Below are 18,495 nucleotides of genomic sequence, written 5' to 3' on the forward strand. Positions count from 1 at the left end.
GAGAGGAAAGAAAGAAAGGAGAGAGAGAAAGAAAGAAAGAGGGTAAAGAAAGAAAGAAAAGAGAGAGAAAGAAAGGGTAAAGAAAGAAAGAACAGCGAGAGAAAGAAAGAAAGAACAGAGAGAGAAAGAAAGAACAGAGAAAAAAGAAAGGAGAGAGAAAAAAAGATTAGAGAGGGAAATAAAGAACACAGAAAGAAAGAACAGAGAGAGAGAGAGAGAAAGATTAGAGAGGGAAAAAATGAACAGAGAGAGGGAAAGAAAGAGAGAAAGATTCTATAAAGATACTATAGCGGCCCGGCTCCCATTGTAATGCCCACCTGAGCATCCCGCTGCAGGACATATCATGATCCGCTCACATGGCCGGCATCCCCGATTCCAAGGCGATCCCGCTATCCGCGCTGTCGGAGGAGGACATGGTGATGGATCTGAAGCATTCCCTGAATGCCTCCATGGTTCCGTCAAAATCTCCTCCTGAAATTACATCATTTCCGGTCAGCTTCCAGCACGTCACTTCCGGTGGAACGTCAGTTGCGAGTTTTAAAGTGCTCCTCGGGGCTCCGCCGTATACTCCTGTGTCCACAGGAAAAGTAAGCTCCCGGCCGGGACTGTCCCGCTAGATCCGGGACGGTTGGGAGGTATGAAATTTGCTCCCCACCATACACCGACATCATACACGCACGTCTCCACACACCTCATTCACACACGAATCTGCTTTGTATGCCTCTTACACACACAGCTCCGCTCCGTACACCTTGCGCACACACACGGCTCCACTCAGTACACACATGGCTCCACTCCGTAAGCCTTGTACACATGCGGCTCTGCTCTGTACACCTTGTACACACGCGGCCACGCTACGTACACCTCCTACACACATGGCTCCACTCCGTAAGCCTTGTACACATGCGGCTCTGCTCTGTACACCTTGTACACACACGGCCACGCTACGTACACCTCCTACACACATGGCTCCACTCCGTAAACCTTGTACACATGCGCCTCTGATCCATACACCTCGTACTCATGCTGCTCCGCTCCGTACACACATGGCACCACTCCGTACAACAAGTACACACATGGCTCCGCTCCATACACCAAGTATACACACGGCTCTGCTCCATACACCTTGCACACACGCATCTCTACTTTGCACAAATCATACACACAAGGCTCCGCTCCGTACACCTTGTACACACACGGCTCCACTCCGTACACCCTGTACACACACGGCTCCGCTCCGTACACCACATACATACACGGCTCCACTCCGCACACCTCGTACACACACGGCTCCACTCTGTACACCAAGTACACACACGGCTCCGCTTCATACAACAAGTACACACACGCCTCCGCTCTGTACACCTCGTACACACACGGCTCCGCTCCGTACACCTCGTACACACATGGCTCCGCTCACCTCGTACACACACACTGCTCCGCACACCTCGTACACAAATGGCTCCGCTCCATACACCTCGTACACACAAGACTCCGCTCCATACACCTCGTACACACACGGCTCCGCTCCGTACACATACGGCTCCACTCCATACACCTCGTACACACATGGCTCCGCTCCGTACACACACGGCTCCACTCCGTACGCCAAGTACACACACGGCTCCACTCCGTACGCCAAGTACACACATGGCTCCACTCCATACACCTCATACACACAAGGCTCCACTCCATAAACCTCATACACACACGGCTCCGCTCCGTACGCCAAGTACACACACGGCTCCACCCAAACACCTCGTACACACACGGCTCCGATCTGTACACCAAGTACACACACGGCTCCACTCCGTACGCCAAGTACACACACGGCTCTGCTCCGCACACCTCGTACACACACGGCTCCGCTCCGTATACCTTGTACACACATGGCTCTGCTACATCCACCCTGCAAACCCCTCCTGACCCCACACATCAACTTCCCCTCATCCAGCACCATGACAATCAACACAGCAGAGTCCTGCATACACGAGGACTATGTGACCGCTGACTCCTCCCCTCCTGTGACCTCATCACAGGTCCTGTGTGCACAGAGCAGCCATCCATCAGCAACCCAAGGAGATGCATAGAGAAGAGCGACTTAAGCGTCAGGACCTGTGATGACGTCACGTGAGTTGGGGAGGGCTGGATGAGGAGATAGCAGTGATGGGTAGGGTTGAGCGAAACGGGTCGGCCATTTTCAGAAGTCGCCGACTTTTGGCAAAGTCGGGTTTCATGAAACCCGACCCGACCCCTGTGTGGGGTCGGCCATGAGGTCGGCGATCTTCTGAATCTGGTATCGGAATTCCGATACCGAGTTCCGATATGTTTGCGATATCGGGAATCGGTATCGGAATCCATATTTAAGTGTAAAATAAAGAATCAAAATAAAAAATATTGATATACTCACCCTCAGACGCGCCCTGGTACTAACCGGCAGGCTTCCTTCCTAAGAATGAGCGCGTGAATGACCTGCAGTGACGTCGCGGCTTGTGATTGGTCGCGAGCGGTCACATGGACAAGCCGCGACGTCATCGAAGGTCCTTCACGCGCTCATTCTTAGGAAGGAAGGCTGCCGGAAAGAAGCAGGGTGCGTCCGAGGGTGAGTATATACCTAATAGGAATATACTCACCCTCGGACGTGCCATGCTTCTTTCCGGCAGCCTTCCTTCCTAAGAATGAGCGCGTGAAGGACCTTAGATGACGTCGCGGCTTGTCCATGTGACCGCTCGCGACCAGTCACAAGCCGCTACGTCACCGCAGGTCTTTCACGCGCTCATTCTTAGGAAGGAAGCCTGCCGGTTAGTACCAGGGCGCGTCCGAGGGTGAGTATATCAATATTTTTTATTTTGATTCTTTATTTTACACTTAAATATGGATCCCAGGGCCTGAAGGAGAGTTTCCTCTCCTCCAGACCCTGGGAACCATAGTATCCCATTGCACTGCATTGGGTTTCGTGTTTCGGCCGACCCCGACCCCGACTTTTGTATAGGATCGGCCGATTTCACTCGACCCGACTTTTGAGAAAGTCGGGTTTCGTGAAACCCGACCCGATCCTATAAAAATAAAAGTCGCTCAGAATAGACTCAATAGCGTAGTGTAGTAACTGAACATGTGTCTCCGACGCAAATCCAGTTACTACACCGACAGAATCTGCCGCCCCCTCTCTTCAGGGGCGGCACTGCCGCCTGAGCCAGAGAGCTCAACTCGCCTCATGGTAGCGACGTCACTGTATGTAAACCATGTCTCATATCCTGTCATGTTTGATAAGGAGATTGCCGGCTTTTCTGCTATCTAGCTCTGTATTAAATATATATATATGTGTGCCTTATATATATATATATATATATATATATATATATATATGTGTGTGTGTATATATATATATATATATATATATATATATATATATATATATATATACATATATATATATTCTCACTGACATATATATAGACTGTATATATGTTTTCACGAATATTTGAGCCCATGGATCCATTATATGTCCATTTTGCAAGCATACGGATGCCATACGGAGGTTTACATGAGCAAAATACGCAGCCACACCTTGCCTACGGATGACATGTGGATCACTGTTCAGGGAACATTTCTGCGTATTTGGTCTGTAAAAAACGGACCGTATTTTTATACGTTGTGTGTGACTCCAGCCGAAGTATATTTGAAGTCATTGTTCTGCTGGAAGCCCGATGACCTAAGACACAAATTCAGCTTTCTGACACTGGGCACTACATTGCGACCCAAAATCCTTTGGTAATCTTCAGATTTCATGATGCCTTGCATATAGTCAAGGAACACAGTCCCAGAGGAGCCAAACAAGCCCAAAACATCTCTGAACATCTACCATATATGACTGCAGGTACTGTTTTTTTTTCTTTGTAGGTCTCATTCCGTTTTCGGTAAACAATAGAATAATGTGCGTTACCAAAAAAAGCTCCATCTTGGTCTCATCTGTCCAAAAGGCGCCTTCCCAGAAAAACTTTCACTTGCATACATTTTGGCAAACTGCAGTCTAGCTTTTTTATGTCTGTGTCAGCAGTGGGGTCCTCCTGGGTCTCTTGTCATAGCGTTTCATTTCATTCAAATGTCGACGGATAGTTCGTGCTAACACTGATGCACCCTGAGCCTGCATGACAGCTTGAATTTCTCTGGAGCTTGATTGGGTCTGCTTAGGCTTCTTTCACACTTCAGTTGTTTGGCGTCAGTCTGCTCCGACATAGTGATGGATCGACGGATCCGTCACAATTGTTGAGAAAACGGTTCTAACGGATCCGTTTTTTTGACGGATCCGTTACTTGGGGGTTGTCTGGGAAAAGTATCTACTTTTTGGAGCATGCGCAATTGAAAAAGCGGATTGGGGCGACGGATCTGCCAAATGACGGTCGCGACGGATCCGTCGCCCATAGGCGCCCATTCTATGGAATGGCGGACACGACGGATCCGTTGCGAGCCGCCATTTCGGCGCAGACAAAAAACGTTATAATGTCCGTCTATGTCTAGATGACGTCCGCCAAATCTCGACGGATCCGTCACATGGCGGATGGAACGGACGACCATCCGCCACAATCCGTCGCTTATGTATGTCTATGGGAAAATAGCGGATCCGCCAAAAAAAAATGGCGGTCCGCTATTTGAGGAAAATGGCGGTTTCAGACTGACGCCAAAAGACTGAAGTGTGAAAGAGGCCTTAGCCACCATTTGGACTGTCCTGCGTTGCAACTTTCATCAATTTTTCTCTGCCATTCACGTCTAGGGAGATTAGCTACAGTGCCATGGGTTGTAAAGTTCTTGATTATGTTGTGCACCTTGGACAATGGAAAATCAAGATCTCTGGAGATGTACTTGTAATTTTGAGATTGTTGATATTTTTCAGCAATTTTGGTTTTCAAGTCCTCAGACAGTTCACTTCTCTTTCTATTCTCCATGGTTAGTGTGACACACACAGGCACGTAATGTAAAAACTGAGTCAACTTTTCCCCTTTTTATCTGGTTTCAGGTGTGATTATCATATTGGCCACACCTGTTACTTGCCACAGGTGAGTTTGAATGAGCAGCACATGCTTGAAACAAAGTTAATTACCCACAATTTGGGATAGGTGCCAACAATTTTTGTCAGGCCCATTTTGGGGTTTTTGTGTGAAATGATGTCCAATTTGCTTTTTCTTCTCAGTTTGTTTTTGTGTTGTCCCATTGCACACAAAGGAAATAAACATGTGTATAACAAAGCATGTGTAATTACAATAATTTCTGGGAGACATACTTAGTATTCTGGAACAATTTCAAGGGTGCGAACACTTTTGGCCATGACTGTATATATATTTATTTACAACAGAAATCTACGTGTGACAGCTGACACTTGTTATTGAGTAAATGCATACAGCTGGGTTTTTAGTCTGGTAATCTCAACAGAAACTTTGTGAATATACTGCTGATCCATTGTAAACAAAATCTCATTCCAAGGCCAGTAAAATTAAAGTATCATTGCCTGTTCATGAAGGTCAAAAATAGCTTGTTGAGGCCCCCATACACATTGGATGAAAGTTGGCCAAACCATTAAGGTGGAACCAGCTGACCATCTGACATGTAGGTGCCTCCGGACTCGATCTTGAAAGATGAAGTTGAGTAAAAGAAGAATGATGCAGTTGATATTTCAATGTTCAATCCTTAATTTTTTTCATGGGAAAAAAAGCTGCTTTCTCTGCTATCCCAGTTAAAAACGAGTTCTCGATGAAGCCATATTGGGGCCAAGCTATAATGGGTAGTTTAATGTTCAGTCAAGAGCCATCCTTTGTGTTTGATCAGCTTGAGAATGTGTTCTAACGCAGGGTTTTTGCTGTTGACACTTGGGTACAGTTCTAGAAGCATTTTTGCTGCAAGTTTTTCCGATGGGACAAGCATGCGTATTTACTTCAATGGGCAAGGGGAAATACTATAAGTAATTTGATAGACACTTCCTATATGAGCTATTCTTTTCCACAATAGGGGACTGTTATCAAGGCCTTATACACATTGAGTTGTCAACAGCTTAAATCAGTGGGTTTGGAGGACTTTACAAGTTTTTCACTTATTATAAGCCATATACGGTACATAAATAAGCTGCTGATAGGAGGAGGCTTCCTACACAGATTGTGATCAACAAGGTTATCTGGAGGGGATTTAACCACTTCCTTGCCTTGAGAAGTGACCAACTTCATGGCAGCTTATAGGACATTTCCACATTGTGTTGTACAGGGCTTTAGGTTACTGAAAAAGTGTCTTGCTTTCGTTTGATTGGTCTGGTATTTCCAGAGCTAATCCTCCTTATTGATCAACGTCTCATATCTGTCGGTCTCTTAAGGCCCATTCATGCGGAGTCATTATTGGCCCAATGCGGACCATAACAGGACAATAAGCATTCGTAATGGTAATCATCCTGAGTAAATGAGAGTGAAGGTTTTTTAATCACTTGGTTGGTTGATTGATTTTGCATATGAAATAATTAAAATTATCAGCGGGACATTTGCATGAAATCTCAAGAATCCCCAGGAACAGACCTTCTGCCTTCCTCCTTTCCTCGGCACTGACGTATTGTGAGTGCTCCTTGCAAATAGATCTTTTTTTTCCAGTGGTCATGAGTAAATGTCTCATATGTATTTCGATATTGACATAAGACTATGGAAGCAGGACTTTGCCTGACTTGTAGGTAGCATGTGTGATCCAAACGGTTGACTTGGACGGAGACATTGTCATTTTCTGGTTTTGCCAGTTGAAACGATTATATAATTAATAAAGAAAAAAATGTAACCCAGAGTATCAATTTATTTATTTTCTCTTCTGAGCCACTGATTGCTAAAGTGCATGAGGTATAAGGTGCTGCTATAAAGTGTGCATATTAGGTATGTAAAGAGAGTAAAAGTAAAGACTTTTATTATAACCTGGCTACCAATGTAGGTGCTCCCGCCGCCCCAACGCATGTTTCGCATGGTCACTTCCTCAGGAGGTTTGTGTTGAGGAGGAGGGTTTGTGTATAAATACAGTTGGCCGGCCAGTGAAGGGGTCGATCGATGTGTGGTGAGTGGAGTAAATGCCCTCCAGGTGTGGAGAGACTCTACTCTTTTCGCTTCAGTTTTATTGGGCAATGACTTGAATGGGCTCGCAGAAACTGTCTCCTACCTTGGCCCCACTCCTTGCTTCCATTACTATCGGCTGAATATCCCTGATTACATGAATGAATGTTCTGCTGACCAAGAATAATTTCCCATCCGTGTAAAAGTTGCAATTATCCAACAAAAGATCTTTACCATATAGTTTGTGGTAACTGATCGTACAAAGATGCTTTGTTACAATAGGAAAGATTTTCCCATGGACCATGACGTTTGACGTATGCATTGCCTTGTGTGGGAATGCCTGTGCCAACAGTTGTTAAACTCCATGGTTGTAGTGAACAAGTGATGTTCTCACCATTGCAGCAGACCCTTAGCTAGGAACCAGTTGTTTCTTTTGTTCTTTTTAATAAACAGATATAGATGTTCTGACCATTTATTAATAGTTGGATCGGATTGTCTGAATCTCTGGCGTTTGTTGGGTTTGTACTCTGTGTGTATCTATTTGCTTATCCTTTATGTACTTCTTTGTTGACCTTCCTGCATGTGGGTGTGTTTTTGTGTCTCATTCTTTGCCTGTCCGTGCGCCTTGTATGTGTGTATTATTTGTTTTGGCTTTATTTCACATGCTTATTACTTCGCGCCATCTCTAATATGCCTTTCTGTCTATCCCCTGATCTGAGCATGTGTCAGGATGTGTGGGTGTTCATTTGTGTTTCTGACTGTCTTTCCTTTGTGTAAATATGTCCCCAGATATGATCCTCAACCACCATAATTGTCCGTATCTATTCTCTGCTGTGTATTTGTGACTCTTCTCTGCTTTGTATATCTCCAGTTGTGCTCCACTGTGATGTCTCATAGTCTATCCTCTGTGTTGTGTATCCTACATCTCTCCTATCTGTGTGTCTCTCTAGCTATCTGCCACCGTGCGTTTCTTAGTCTATCCTCTCTCTTCTCTGTATACGTGTCTCTAGCATGTCTCTGTCTATCTCATTCCTCTGCTCTGTTTGTATGTCTCTTGCCACTGTACATGTCTCTTACCGTCTATCCACTCACTCGTCTGCTCTCTGTGTCTCTAGTCACTGTGCATGTCTCTTACAGTCTGTCTTATCACACATCTGGTCTCTGTGTCTCTAGTCACTCTGCGTGTCTCTTACTGTCTACCCTCTCAGTCCTCTACTTTCTATGTGTGTTTCTAACCACCGTGCGTATCTCTTACTGTTCTCTTGGTCCTCTGCTCTCTATGTGTGTCTCAAGTCATGGGCATTGTCTCTTACTGTCTATCCTCTCAGTTCTCTGCTCTGTATGTGTGTTTCTAGCCACTGTATGTCTTTTACTGTCTATCCTCTCACTCCTCTGCTTTCTTTCTTACTGTCTATCCTATCAGTCATCTGCTTTCGATGTGTGTCTCTAGTCACTTTGCATGTCTCTTATTATCTATCCTCTCAATCGTCTTCTCTGTATATTTGTCTCTAGCCTCTGTAACTTACTGTCTTTCCTCTCACTTCTCTGCTGTGTTTCTCTAGCCACTGTGTGTGTCTCTAAAGGCCCCGTCTCACATAGCGAGATCGCTAGCGAGATCGCTGCTGAGTCACAAGTTTTGTGACGCAACAGCGACCTCAGTAGCGATCTCGCTATGTGTGACACGTACCAGCGATCAGGCCCCTGCTGTGAGATCGCTGGTCGTGTCGGAATGGCCTGGACCTTTTTTTGGTCGTTGAGGTCCCGCTGACATCGCTGAATCGGTGTGTGTGACACCGATCCAGCGATGTCTTCACTGGTAACCAGGGTAAACATCGGGTTACTAAGCGCGGCCCTGCGCTTAGTAACCCGATGTTTACCCTGGTTACCAGTGAAGACATCGCTGGATCGGTGTCACACACACCGATTCAGCGATGTCAGCGGGACCTCAACGACCAAAAAACGGTCCAGGCCATTCCGACACGACCAGCGATCTCACAGCAGGGGCCTGATCGCTGGTACGTGTCACACATAGCGAGATCGCTACTGAGGTCGCTGTTGCGTCACAAAACTTGTGACTCAGCAGCGATCTCGCTAGCGATCTCGCTATGTGAGACGGGGCCTTTAGAGACACACACAGTGGCTAGAGAAACACAGCAGAGAAGTGAGAGGAAAGACAGTAAGTTACAGAGGCTAGAGACAAATATACAGAGAAGACGATTGAGAGGATAGATAATAAGAGACATGCAAAGTGACTAGAGACACACATCGAAAGCAGATGACTGATAGGATAGACAGTAAGAAAGAAACATCGGGTAAACATCGGGTTACTAAGCGCAGGGCCGCGCTTAGTAACCCGATGTTTACCCTGGTTACCAGCATAAATGTAAAAAAAAACAAACACTACATACTCACCATCTGTTGCCCGTCAGGTCCCTTGGCGTCTGCTTCCTGCTCTGACTGAGCCGCCGTAAAGTGAGAGCACAGCAGTGACGTCACCGCTGCGCTCTGCTCTCACTGTACGGCGGCTCAGTCAGAGCAGGAAGCAGACGGCAAGGGACCTGACGGACATCAGATGGTGAGTATGTAGTGTTTGTTTTTTTTGGTAACCAGGGTAAACATCGGGTTACTAAGCGCGGCCCTGCGCTTAGTAACCCGATGTTTACCCTGGTTACCCGGGTGCTGCAGGGGGACTTCGGCATCGTTGAAGACAGTTTCAACGATGCCGAAGTCGTTCCCCTGATCGTTGGTCGCTGGAGAGAGCTGTCTGTGTGACAGCTCCCCAGCGACCACACAGCGACGCTGCAGTGATCAGCATCGTTGTCTGTATCGCTGCAGCGTCGCTGTGTGAGACGGGGCCTTTACTGTCTTTCCTCTCACTCCTCTGCTCTGTGTGTCTCTAGCCACTGTGTGTGTCTCTTACTGTCTTTCCTCTCACTCCTCTGCTCTGTGTCTCTAGACACTGTGTGTATCTCTTACTGTCTATCCTCTCACTCCTCTGCTCTGTGTGTCTCCAGCCACTGTGTATGTCTCTTACTGTCTATCCTCTCACTCCTCTGCTCTGTGTCTCTAGCCACTGGGTGTGTCTCTTACTGTCTTTCCTCTCACTCCTCTGCTCTGTGTGTCTCTAGCCACTGTGTGTGTCTCTTACTGTCTTTCCTCTCACTCCTCTGCTCTGTGTCTCTAGACACTGTGTGTATCTCTTACTGTCTATCCTCTCACTCCTCTGCTCTGTGTGTCTCCAGCCACTGTGTATGTCTCTTACTGTCTATCCTCTCACTCCTCTGCTCTGTGTGTCTCTAGCCACTGTGTGTGTCTCTTACTGTCTTTCCTCTCACTCCTCTGCTCTGTGTGTCTCTAGCCACTGTGTGTGTGTCTCTTACTGTCTATCCTCTCACTCCTCTGCTCTGTGAGTCTCTAGCATGTCTCTTACAGTCTATCCTCCCACTCCTCTGCTCTGTGTCTCTAGCATGTCTTTTACTGTCTATCCTCTCACTCCTCTGCTCTGTGTGTCTAGCCACTGTGTGTGTCTCTTACTGTCTTTCCTCTCACTCCTCTGCTCTGTATGTCTCTAGCATGTCTATTACTGTCTATCCTCTCACTCTTCTGCTCTGTGTGTCTCTAGCCACTGTGTGTGTCTCTTACTGTCTATCCTCTCACTCCTCTGCTCTGTGTGTCTCTAGCCACTGTGTGTTTCTCTTACTGTCTTTCCTCTCACTCCTTAGCTCTGTGTGTCTCTAGCCACTGTGTGTATCTTACTGCCTATCCTCTCACTCCTCTGCTCTGTGTGTCTCTAGCAACTGTGTGTGTCTCTTACTGTCTATCCTCTCACTCCTCTGCTCTGTGTCACTAGCATGTCTCTTACTGTCTATCCTCTCACTCCTCTTCTCTGTGTGTCTCTAGCCACAGTGTGTGTCTTACTGTCTATCCTCTCACTCCTTTGCTCTGTGTGTCTCTAGCCACTTTGTGTGTCTCTTACTGTCTTTCCTCTCACTCCTCTGCTCTATATGTCTCTAGCATGTCTATTACTATCATCTCACTCTTCTGCTCTGTGTGTCTCTAGCCATTGTGTGTGTCTTACTGTCTATCCTCTCACTCCTCTGCTCTGTGTCTCTAGCCACTGTGTGTCTCTTACTGTCTTTCCTCTCACTCCTCTGCTCTGTGTGTCTCTAGCATGTCTCTTACTGTCTATCCTCTCACTCCTCTGTTCTGTGTGTCTCTAGCCACTGTGTGTGTCTCTTACTGTCTTTCCTCTCACTCCTTTGCTCTGTGTGTCTCTAGCCACTGTGTGTGTCTCTTACTGTCTTTCCTCTCACTCCTCTGCTCTGTGTGTCTCTAGCCACTGTGTGTCTCTTACTGTCTTTCCTCTCGCTCCTCTGCTCTGTGTGTCTCCAGCTACTGTACATGTCTTTTACTGTCTATCCTCTCAGTCCTTTGCTCTGTGTGTCTCTAGCCACTGTGTGTGTGTGTCTCTTGCTGTCTATCCTGTGACTGGTACATTTCTAGAAGCACATATAGTGAGTACAGTTCATGCCTCTTATCCTCTCCCTCCTCTGCTCTGTATGTGTTTTTAGCTGTGAGCCACTGTACATGTCTGTTACTGTGTGCTGTCTTTTCTGTGTCCACTGGATTATGTTTATATTTGTGTCTTTTTTTCTATATTTCTGTGAGGGTTTGTCTTTTTTGTTCCTAGTGTCTTTCAACCTATCTTCCCCTAAAGCTTTGTACTATTCTTTGTTGTCTTTTTCTCATTTTGTTTTCTGTCCTTCTCTTTTTGTCCTCAGCATCTTTATCCGACTGTCTGTCCTGTTCTTTCTTCATGAATGTCTCTTCTGACAATCTCTTGATTTGTCTTGGCTTTGCAGAGCATCTCTCCCCCCTCCCTGCCTTTCTCTTGTTCTGACTCCTGTACAGATCTTCGATAGCCCCATTTTTCTTGGGTGGCTCATTAGCTTGGTGTAATTGAACTGTAAGGACGGGTCTTTTCTCACGCCGTGTTGAGATTTACGACCCTTGAATCCAAGAATAAAAAAAAATTCTCCCAAATCCCCCTTCCCAGCCAGCATGTAATCAGCGTGATGGATCCACTGCGTCCCACACTGCAGGCATCTGTCCCTGAGTGATACATACTGGGGAAGCTAAGAGAAAGCATGATGGTGAAGAAGAAGAAATGGAGTGGGGGACGCTGGAGAAGGCAATAGGTGGGGTTAAAGGATGGCATTATTCATCAAAGATGGGGCATCAGTAGATGCAACCGAAAAAGAAGAAGGGTAAATAAAGTGGTGAAGCTGAGGGACAGGAGCATGTTCCAGGAGTCTGTCTACATGATATCAAAATATTGAGGTTTTGTATTAAAGAGTAGTAGTACACCTTTGGCTAATGGTGGAAGACATGGGTTGATGTAAGCAGATTGAGATGGTGATCGAAGACCAGTGAGGTCCTAGTGATTCATTGGAGAAGATTCCAGGAAAAGAAAATTATGGAAATGGAAGTAGGGATGAGGGCCAGAGAAGAATCTCGTGTCTGGTGTTTTTCTTGGTATGACTAAGATCTAGGCTGAATGGAGATGTAATATTTTATTTACCTTTTGGAAGTGCTCCATGTCTGTTTCTTTTAGTCAGAATACTTCTCTTAGTTCCAACGTTTTTGTGATTTTGTCTTGTAGTGATTCCTGGTGTGTCAAGTACCTACCACATCATCAATAAGTCTGATTGCTCCTCTCCTGGTCCATGGGATGCTCAGCGCCTGCAGAACTCTTTATCATCTTCACCAGGATTTTTGGCCACTAAGCCTGCAAGTCTGATAATCTCTTGTTGGATCTCAACTTTGAGCCTTGGATCTACTGCACCTTTCTACTTATTTTTGGGGGGTGTATCCCCTCTTTGGGACAATCACAGATGGAAATTCGAAAGGTTTGAACCAGTCTGGTAGGCTGGGCACCTGGCAATGACTAGTAACGATTCTCCCTGCCCGCCGTCTGGGCCTGGTCACATGAATGGATACCCTGTTCCTCACTATGCCTTCTTCTTTCCTCACATGCTTGGTGGTGTGTCCCCTCCAGGAGCTTTGCCTGGAGTACAACACCAGCTCCCTCTCAGTGGATATAGCACACCCTCTCCAGCAAGTGAGTATTGCTACGTTTCATTCCATATTACTGAATCACAATCCAATGTACATGTCTGCACTATTGTTTCTTGACATGGTAAGATTTTTTGGTTATATGTTCCTCATTATACATGCATACTTTGGGTCCGTTTTTTCATTTTAAGCCTAAGGGGTTTCTAGGAATAATAAAGACTGTACATTTGATGTTTGTAATGTAATTACTATTGAAATTCAGGCCATGAGTCCAGAGAATTGGCACCAAACAGATGGGCAGTGCTCAGGAGGCTGCATATGAGGAAAATTAAAGCAGTATTCACATTTCCAATCCCAATATATAGTAGGTGTAGTAATAATATTAGCAAATTAGTGTAGTTCTTTTGATTTGCTATGTGCCCATGTGCAGGGCATTGCAGTAGCTTAGGTATCCATAGTTATGACCACTAGCAGCTGACTAACGGTCGCTATATGAGTGCCCTCCACATGGGGTAAGTGAAATAGCGAATCAAAAGAACTACCCTACATTTCTATTTGGAAGTATTTGCTAATATTATTATAATTACTACATATTGAGATAGGATCTTGGAGATGGGAATACCCCTTTAATTTCTGTTCTGTTGCTTAGGTCTAGAATATACAGACAGCTTTTAGTAGAATTTATGGGCACATATAAGTAGAGTCTATGGAAGAATGTTGATTCCACCCAAGCTTGATCCAGTGATCCACTTGGTCTTTTGGGCTAGCCAAAGACTATAATAAAGTTCGAAATACAACCTTTAGTGGTAGTGATTATACTACGATGCTCTTGCAGCCAAGCCCTTCAACAGCTCATTAGCAAGTACACTTTATGCCATCTAATATGGCGCCATTTGTGGTTTTGTGGTGGTACGAGTAAGTGTTCACTAGAAAATATTACATTTGCATTCCTGTTTTAATATACACCTAAATACAATATGTATGTGATTTTCTGCTTTTGTTATAGACTACATTACACATTTCCGTATATATTTTTCCGTTTTTACGATATACTTATGTATTGAGCAATACAACCTCATAAACCAGTAGAGTAGAAAAAAACGAGACCCAGTGTTTGCATGTTACACTGTATTGGTTTCATTAGATTTCCTTCACTAGATTACTAAATAATTTACAGGTACAGTTAAAGGCGGCAGGGCCTCATGAATGTGTGCGCTTTATTAGCATGTGAGAACAGGGCGCACGTTTTATGTTTTTCTGCCTTTTAGTCTTACATTTATGCATGTGACGTATGTCACAGAAATCCATACAAATTAGATATGACATCAATTTTTAAAATACCAATACTTTAGTTTCCAAAATAAGAATAATTTAAAAAAAAAAAACACCATGGCCTAAATTGGTACTGTGGTTTTTTTTTTATAACATGCCTTTTATTTTCTGTTTTTCCTTTTATTTAAGTGTAAGTGTATTGGTAATAATTTTGTTAACCTGCGTTCTCTATCTAGCTGTATTTTTTTTTCTAGATATCGTTGTAAAATTAATAGCCAGAAGCCAAAGCATTAAAATATGATGTGTTATATAAAACTTTTTGTTTTCATGTTATGTTTTGGTGCATTTTTCTATGTTTTTATTTTATATTTTGGTGCGTGTACCGTTTATCTTTTGTACTAGATTATTTTAGATGGTGTTTTTAACAATATCCCAGCTGTTTTAATGGAGACATTGTGTGATTAGACCAGATCTCAGGGTGTCCTCACATGGACACAGATGGCTCTGTTGTTATAAGAGATAGATCTGAATGACTCCCTGTTTGATTGATTTACCTGTTCTGCTCAGGGGGCCTGCTCCCAGGACATTTGCGAGTTGGGGGTGTGCGAAATAGATAGCTGCAAGGAGTTTTTCCTCCTCCACAGGCCGTCATATCACAAAGTGCAAATCTTCTGGCTTTGATTAAAATTCAAGTCTCGCAAAGACCATTACTCCAAATGTGTTGCCGTATATTTTAACAATGTGGCCTCATAAATGTACCTTAAATTTTAAGTCTTCCCTGCTCCCTCCTCTCCTTAGTGCATGCTTGGAGATTTGCAATGTTATGGGATTATATGTGCTGAGGAAGTTGCTTGCAAGATTGATCGTTTTCTTTATTTTTTTGGCCTTCTGAGGTCTTTGTGTCCTCAAGGCCCTTATGGAGCATTTATGGAGCCAAAATGCTACATCATGGATAAGCACAGCCACATAAATATATTGCTGTGACTAGTATATTTAGAATTTATTTAATTCATAAAATAATTGGTATTTTTTTTTATTCCCAAGAAAAAGATGGCTAATTTGTTTTTTTTTCTTGAGGGTAGATAAAAAAAATCACCGTTACCAATTGACCTGATCGATGTGACCTATATTATGCCAATGACTACAGTGATCTTGTGATTGTCTTCCTCGGTTTATGATCAGCTCCTTGGTTCCAAAAATGGTTACCCATAAAATTGGTATTCTGATAGTTGCCACTGCTCTTTATGTTCAGTGCAGGAACCAGGGTTTCAAATCCAATCAGGACAACATCTAGGTGGCATTTGTCTACTCTTCATGTACATACTCTACTCTTCACCATAGATAACTTGGTGCATATTAATAAAAACTGGCGAATAGATAATTTCAAAGCAATAGCACCTGACCTCATCTAAATGAACACTTTGATTTTACATAAATATGATAAAAATATGATGTTAAAAATAACATGAAGGCTGTCTGCGACCATTTGAGGCCTTCAGACATGGGCCATGTCTGGAGACCCCAGGCTGGCTTCAAATCTGATATATCTATGGAGAGTGTCAGATTCTTGGTCACCATGTTGCTGTCCTCCATGTCTATTCTACACATTTCCACATTTATCAGAAAGCTTGATTTTCTATTACAATTTATAATGGACGCCCCCCCTTTGAGAATACGAAGGGGGTTGCATGATAACACAGCCCTCTCCCCACGGTGTTATGCTTTAATATTAGAATTTACTATTGGTTTGGTTATTACGGTTGTTTCTTCTTGAAAGGGTTAAATTATACAGTAAGCTGCGCTGAAGCGTGAGCAGGTTATTTCTGGTTATTTCTGGTTTTTGTCTGGTCTTATTCCCGCACTTTCTGTAGTTTCTGATTGGTCATTAGTGAAAGTGCGGGAAGATTTTATCCTATATAATCAGCTGTTTCCATCAGCTGTCTGTCAGTCACCTGATGAAGACAGAAGACCCCGCCCTCCCTCCCTTAATTTATATTTCTTTATATGCTTATGTCGTGGCGTTTGTTGTGGGAAAATCGCCCGTTGAATGCGGGTGGATTTTGGTCATGAGTTGGAGTAGTATTATTCAAATTATTTAAATGGTTTTTATTATTGGTTATTGAATTAAAATAATAATTTTCAAGTAACTCTAAATAAACGCCACGGCCATTTTCTTCCAACAATTCTCTGTGTCAAGTCTCTTTATTGGGGTTATATGGGGGCTTGTGTTACCATGCATTTTTTTAGTTTAGTTTTTATAGCTGTATAAAAAAAGCCAAACTGTTTTGACGCCAGTGCATTTTGCTCGAGACACAAAGGGTTACAAACTAGCTGCTATTTTCCCATCCTGAGGCGGCAGGTCAATGGTGGATGATAAATTCTCAGTCCTGTCCCTGATTACATTTGCTACTGACAGCCTGTGTATCAGCGGCAGAATAATCAGCTTCTTCTGGGAAGAGGGGCCGGTTTGGGTGTCGGGGGACTGAGTAAACCCCCTAATTTTAGAGCTATTACACTATTACTATACATCTCCTCTAATACCACCTCCCTGATATAAGAGCCTCCGGCGTCACTTGCACTCTCTCACCACTGCCCTGATCCATATTGCTTGGGATCAGGTTTGTAAAGGTGTCCTTGATCTTGGATCAGATGACAATGCATGAATATTTCAGGATGCAGAGAGCGCGCTCTGTGATCAGGCACAAGATCAGATACGTCTTATCTTATACCCTGACATCAGGACATGGACCAGATCCTTTTCCTAATAAACCCATAGTGGGTCATATGCTTTGCTCACTGTGACACCCTCCTCTCTATAGAGCTTCCAGGTTGGTAGAGCCCATTGTAAGGAACATCAATAGACTTATGTCTAAGGGTCCCCTAAAAAGACCAGCATCTTGTCCTTAAACAACCCAGTTTCTTACAGATAAATTGTACAAAAATAAAATACTTTTCTTTCAGCTTTTATTTAGCAACTGGACACCAAAATAAAGAGTGATACGTTCCATATTAATTTTGGTCTTCTATAGAATATACAGGGGCTTGGGTGCCTGTGTTGAGCTATGGGTAGGGTCAGGATTGGTCTTTCCCTCAAGAGATCATCATAAAAGTCCTCAGAGAAACATAAAGGGGATATTTGTCATGGTTTTATGCCAGTCAGCTGGAATATAAGATTTGCAAAGTGTCCCGCAATATTTAGTTGCACAAACATTTGGCTTTTATTCTTCCCAAAAAGTCTTAGCAGCTTAGTGGGTGGAAAGGGTCAGCACCGACCCACCAGATTCACGATAATTTATAATTATTATTATTATTATACATTTTTATTCATTTATTCCATGGCGCTTTACATGTTAAAAGGGGGCAAATATAGACAAATTAAACATGAGCAAAAAACAAGGCACTAACAGGCACAGAAGGAGGGAGGACCCTGCCCGCGAGGGCTCACAGTCTGCAGGAGATGGGTGAGGATACAGTAGGAGAAGGTAGAGCTGGATGTGCGGCGGTTCAGTAGGTTGAGGATCACTGCAGGCTATAGGCTTGTCGGAAGAGGTGAGTCTTCAGGTTCTTTTTGAAGATTTCTTTGGTAGGCGAGAGGCTGATGTGTTGTGGTAGAGAGTTTCAGAGTATGGGGAAAGCACGGGAGAAGTCTTGGATGTGGTTGTGGGAAGAAGAGATGAGAGGGGAGTAGAGAAGGAATTTCTGTCAGATAGTGGCGTAAACTATAGCAGAAGTCTATCCCAGGTCATACATTTCTGATTCTGATGCTCGAATGCAGTTTATCCATTAGGTTTGTGTCTGAATGAATTTGGTGCATCCCACTCTTGTGGACCTTTGATCAAGACTTTATATACCTTCGACTGAATATATTTTTATTATGTAGTTTTCCACTTTCATGCCAGTTTCACTAGACCATAATGCACGTGGAATTTTATGCCCATATTATGGACGCAAATCCTGACCAGACTGTGGGTCTAATGACTAGAACTAGAGGCAACATAAATCCATATAATGGCTTTCATTTTGGTCAGTAGACCCTCAATTGAGCTAAGACCTGTGGCTGTAATATTGGCACAGAAACACACAT

General features: G+C 44.0%; 1 protein-coding gene across 2 annotated transcripts in view; it reads left to right on the top strand.

Annotated features, from left to right (window-relative positions):
* Positions 1-18,495, top strand: part of RARA (retinoic acid receptor alpha) — a 143,910-nt gene that overhangs the window by 32,329 nt on the left and 93,086 nt on the right. For both annotated transcript variants that reach the window (XM_077252391.1, XM_077252392.1), the window contains exon 2: positions 12,727-13,185. In XM_077252391.1, coding sequence (XP_077108506.1) covers positions 13,008-13,185 — 178 coding nt within the window. In that variant the 5' untranslated portion in view covers positions 12,727-13,007. The remainder of the gene's footprint in view (positions 1-12,726; positions 13,186-18,495) is intronic.

This window comes from Ranitomeya variabilis, chromosome 4 (genome assembly GCF_051348905.1).
Source record: "Ranitomeya variabilis isolate aRanVar5 chromosome 4, aRanVar5.hap1, whole genome shotgun sequence".
Lineage (NCBI taxonomy): Eukaryota > Metazoa > Chordata > Amphibia > Anura > Dendrobatidae > Ranitomeya > Ranitomeya variabilis.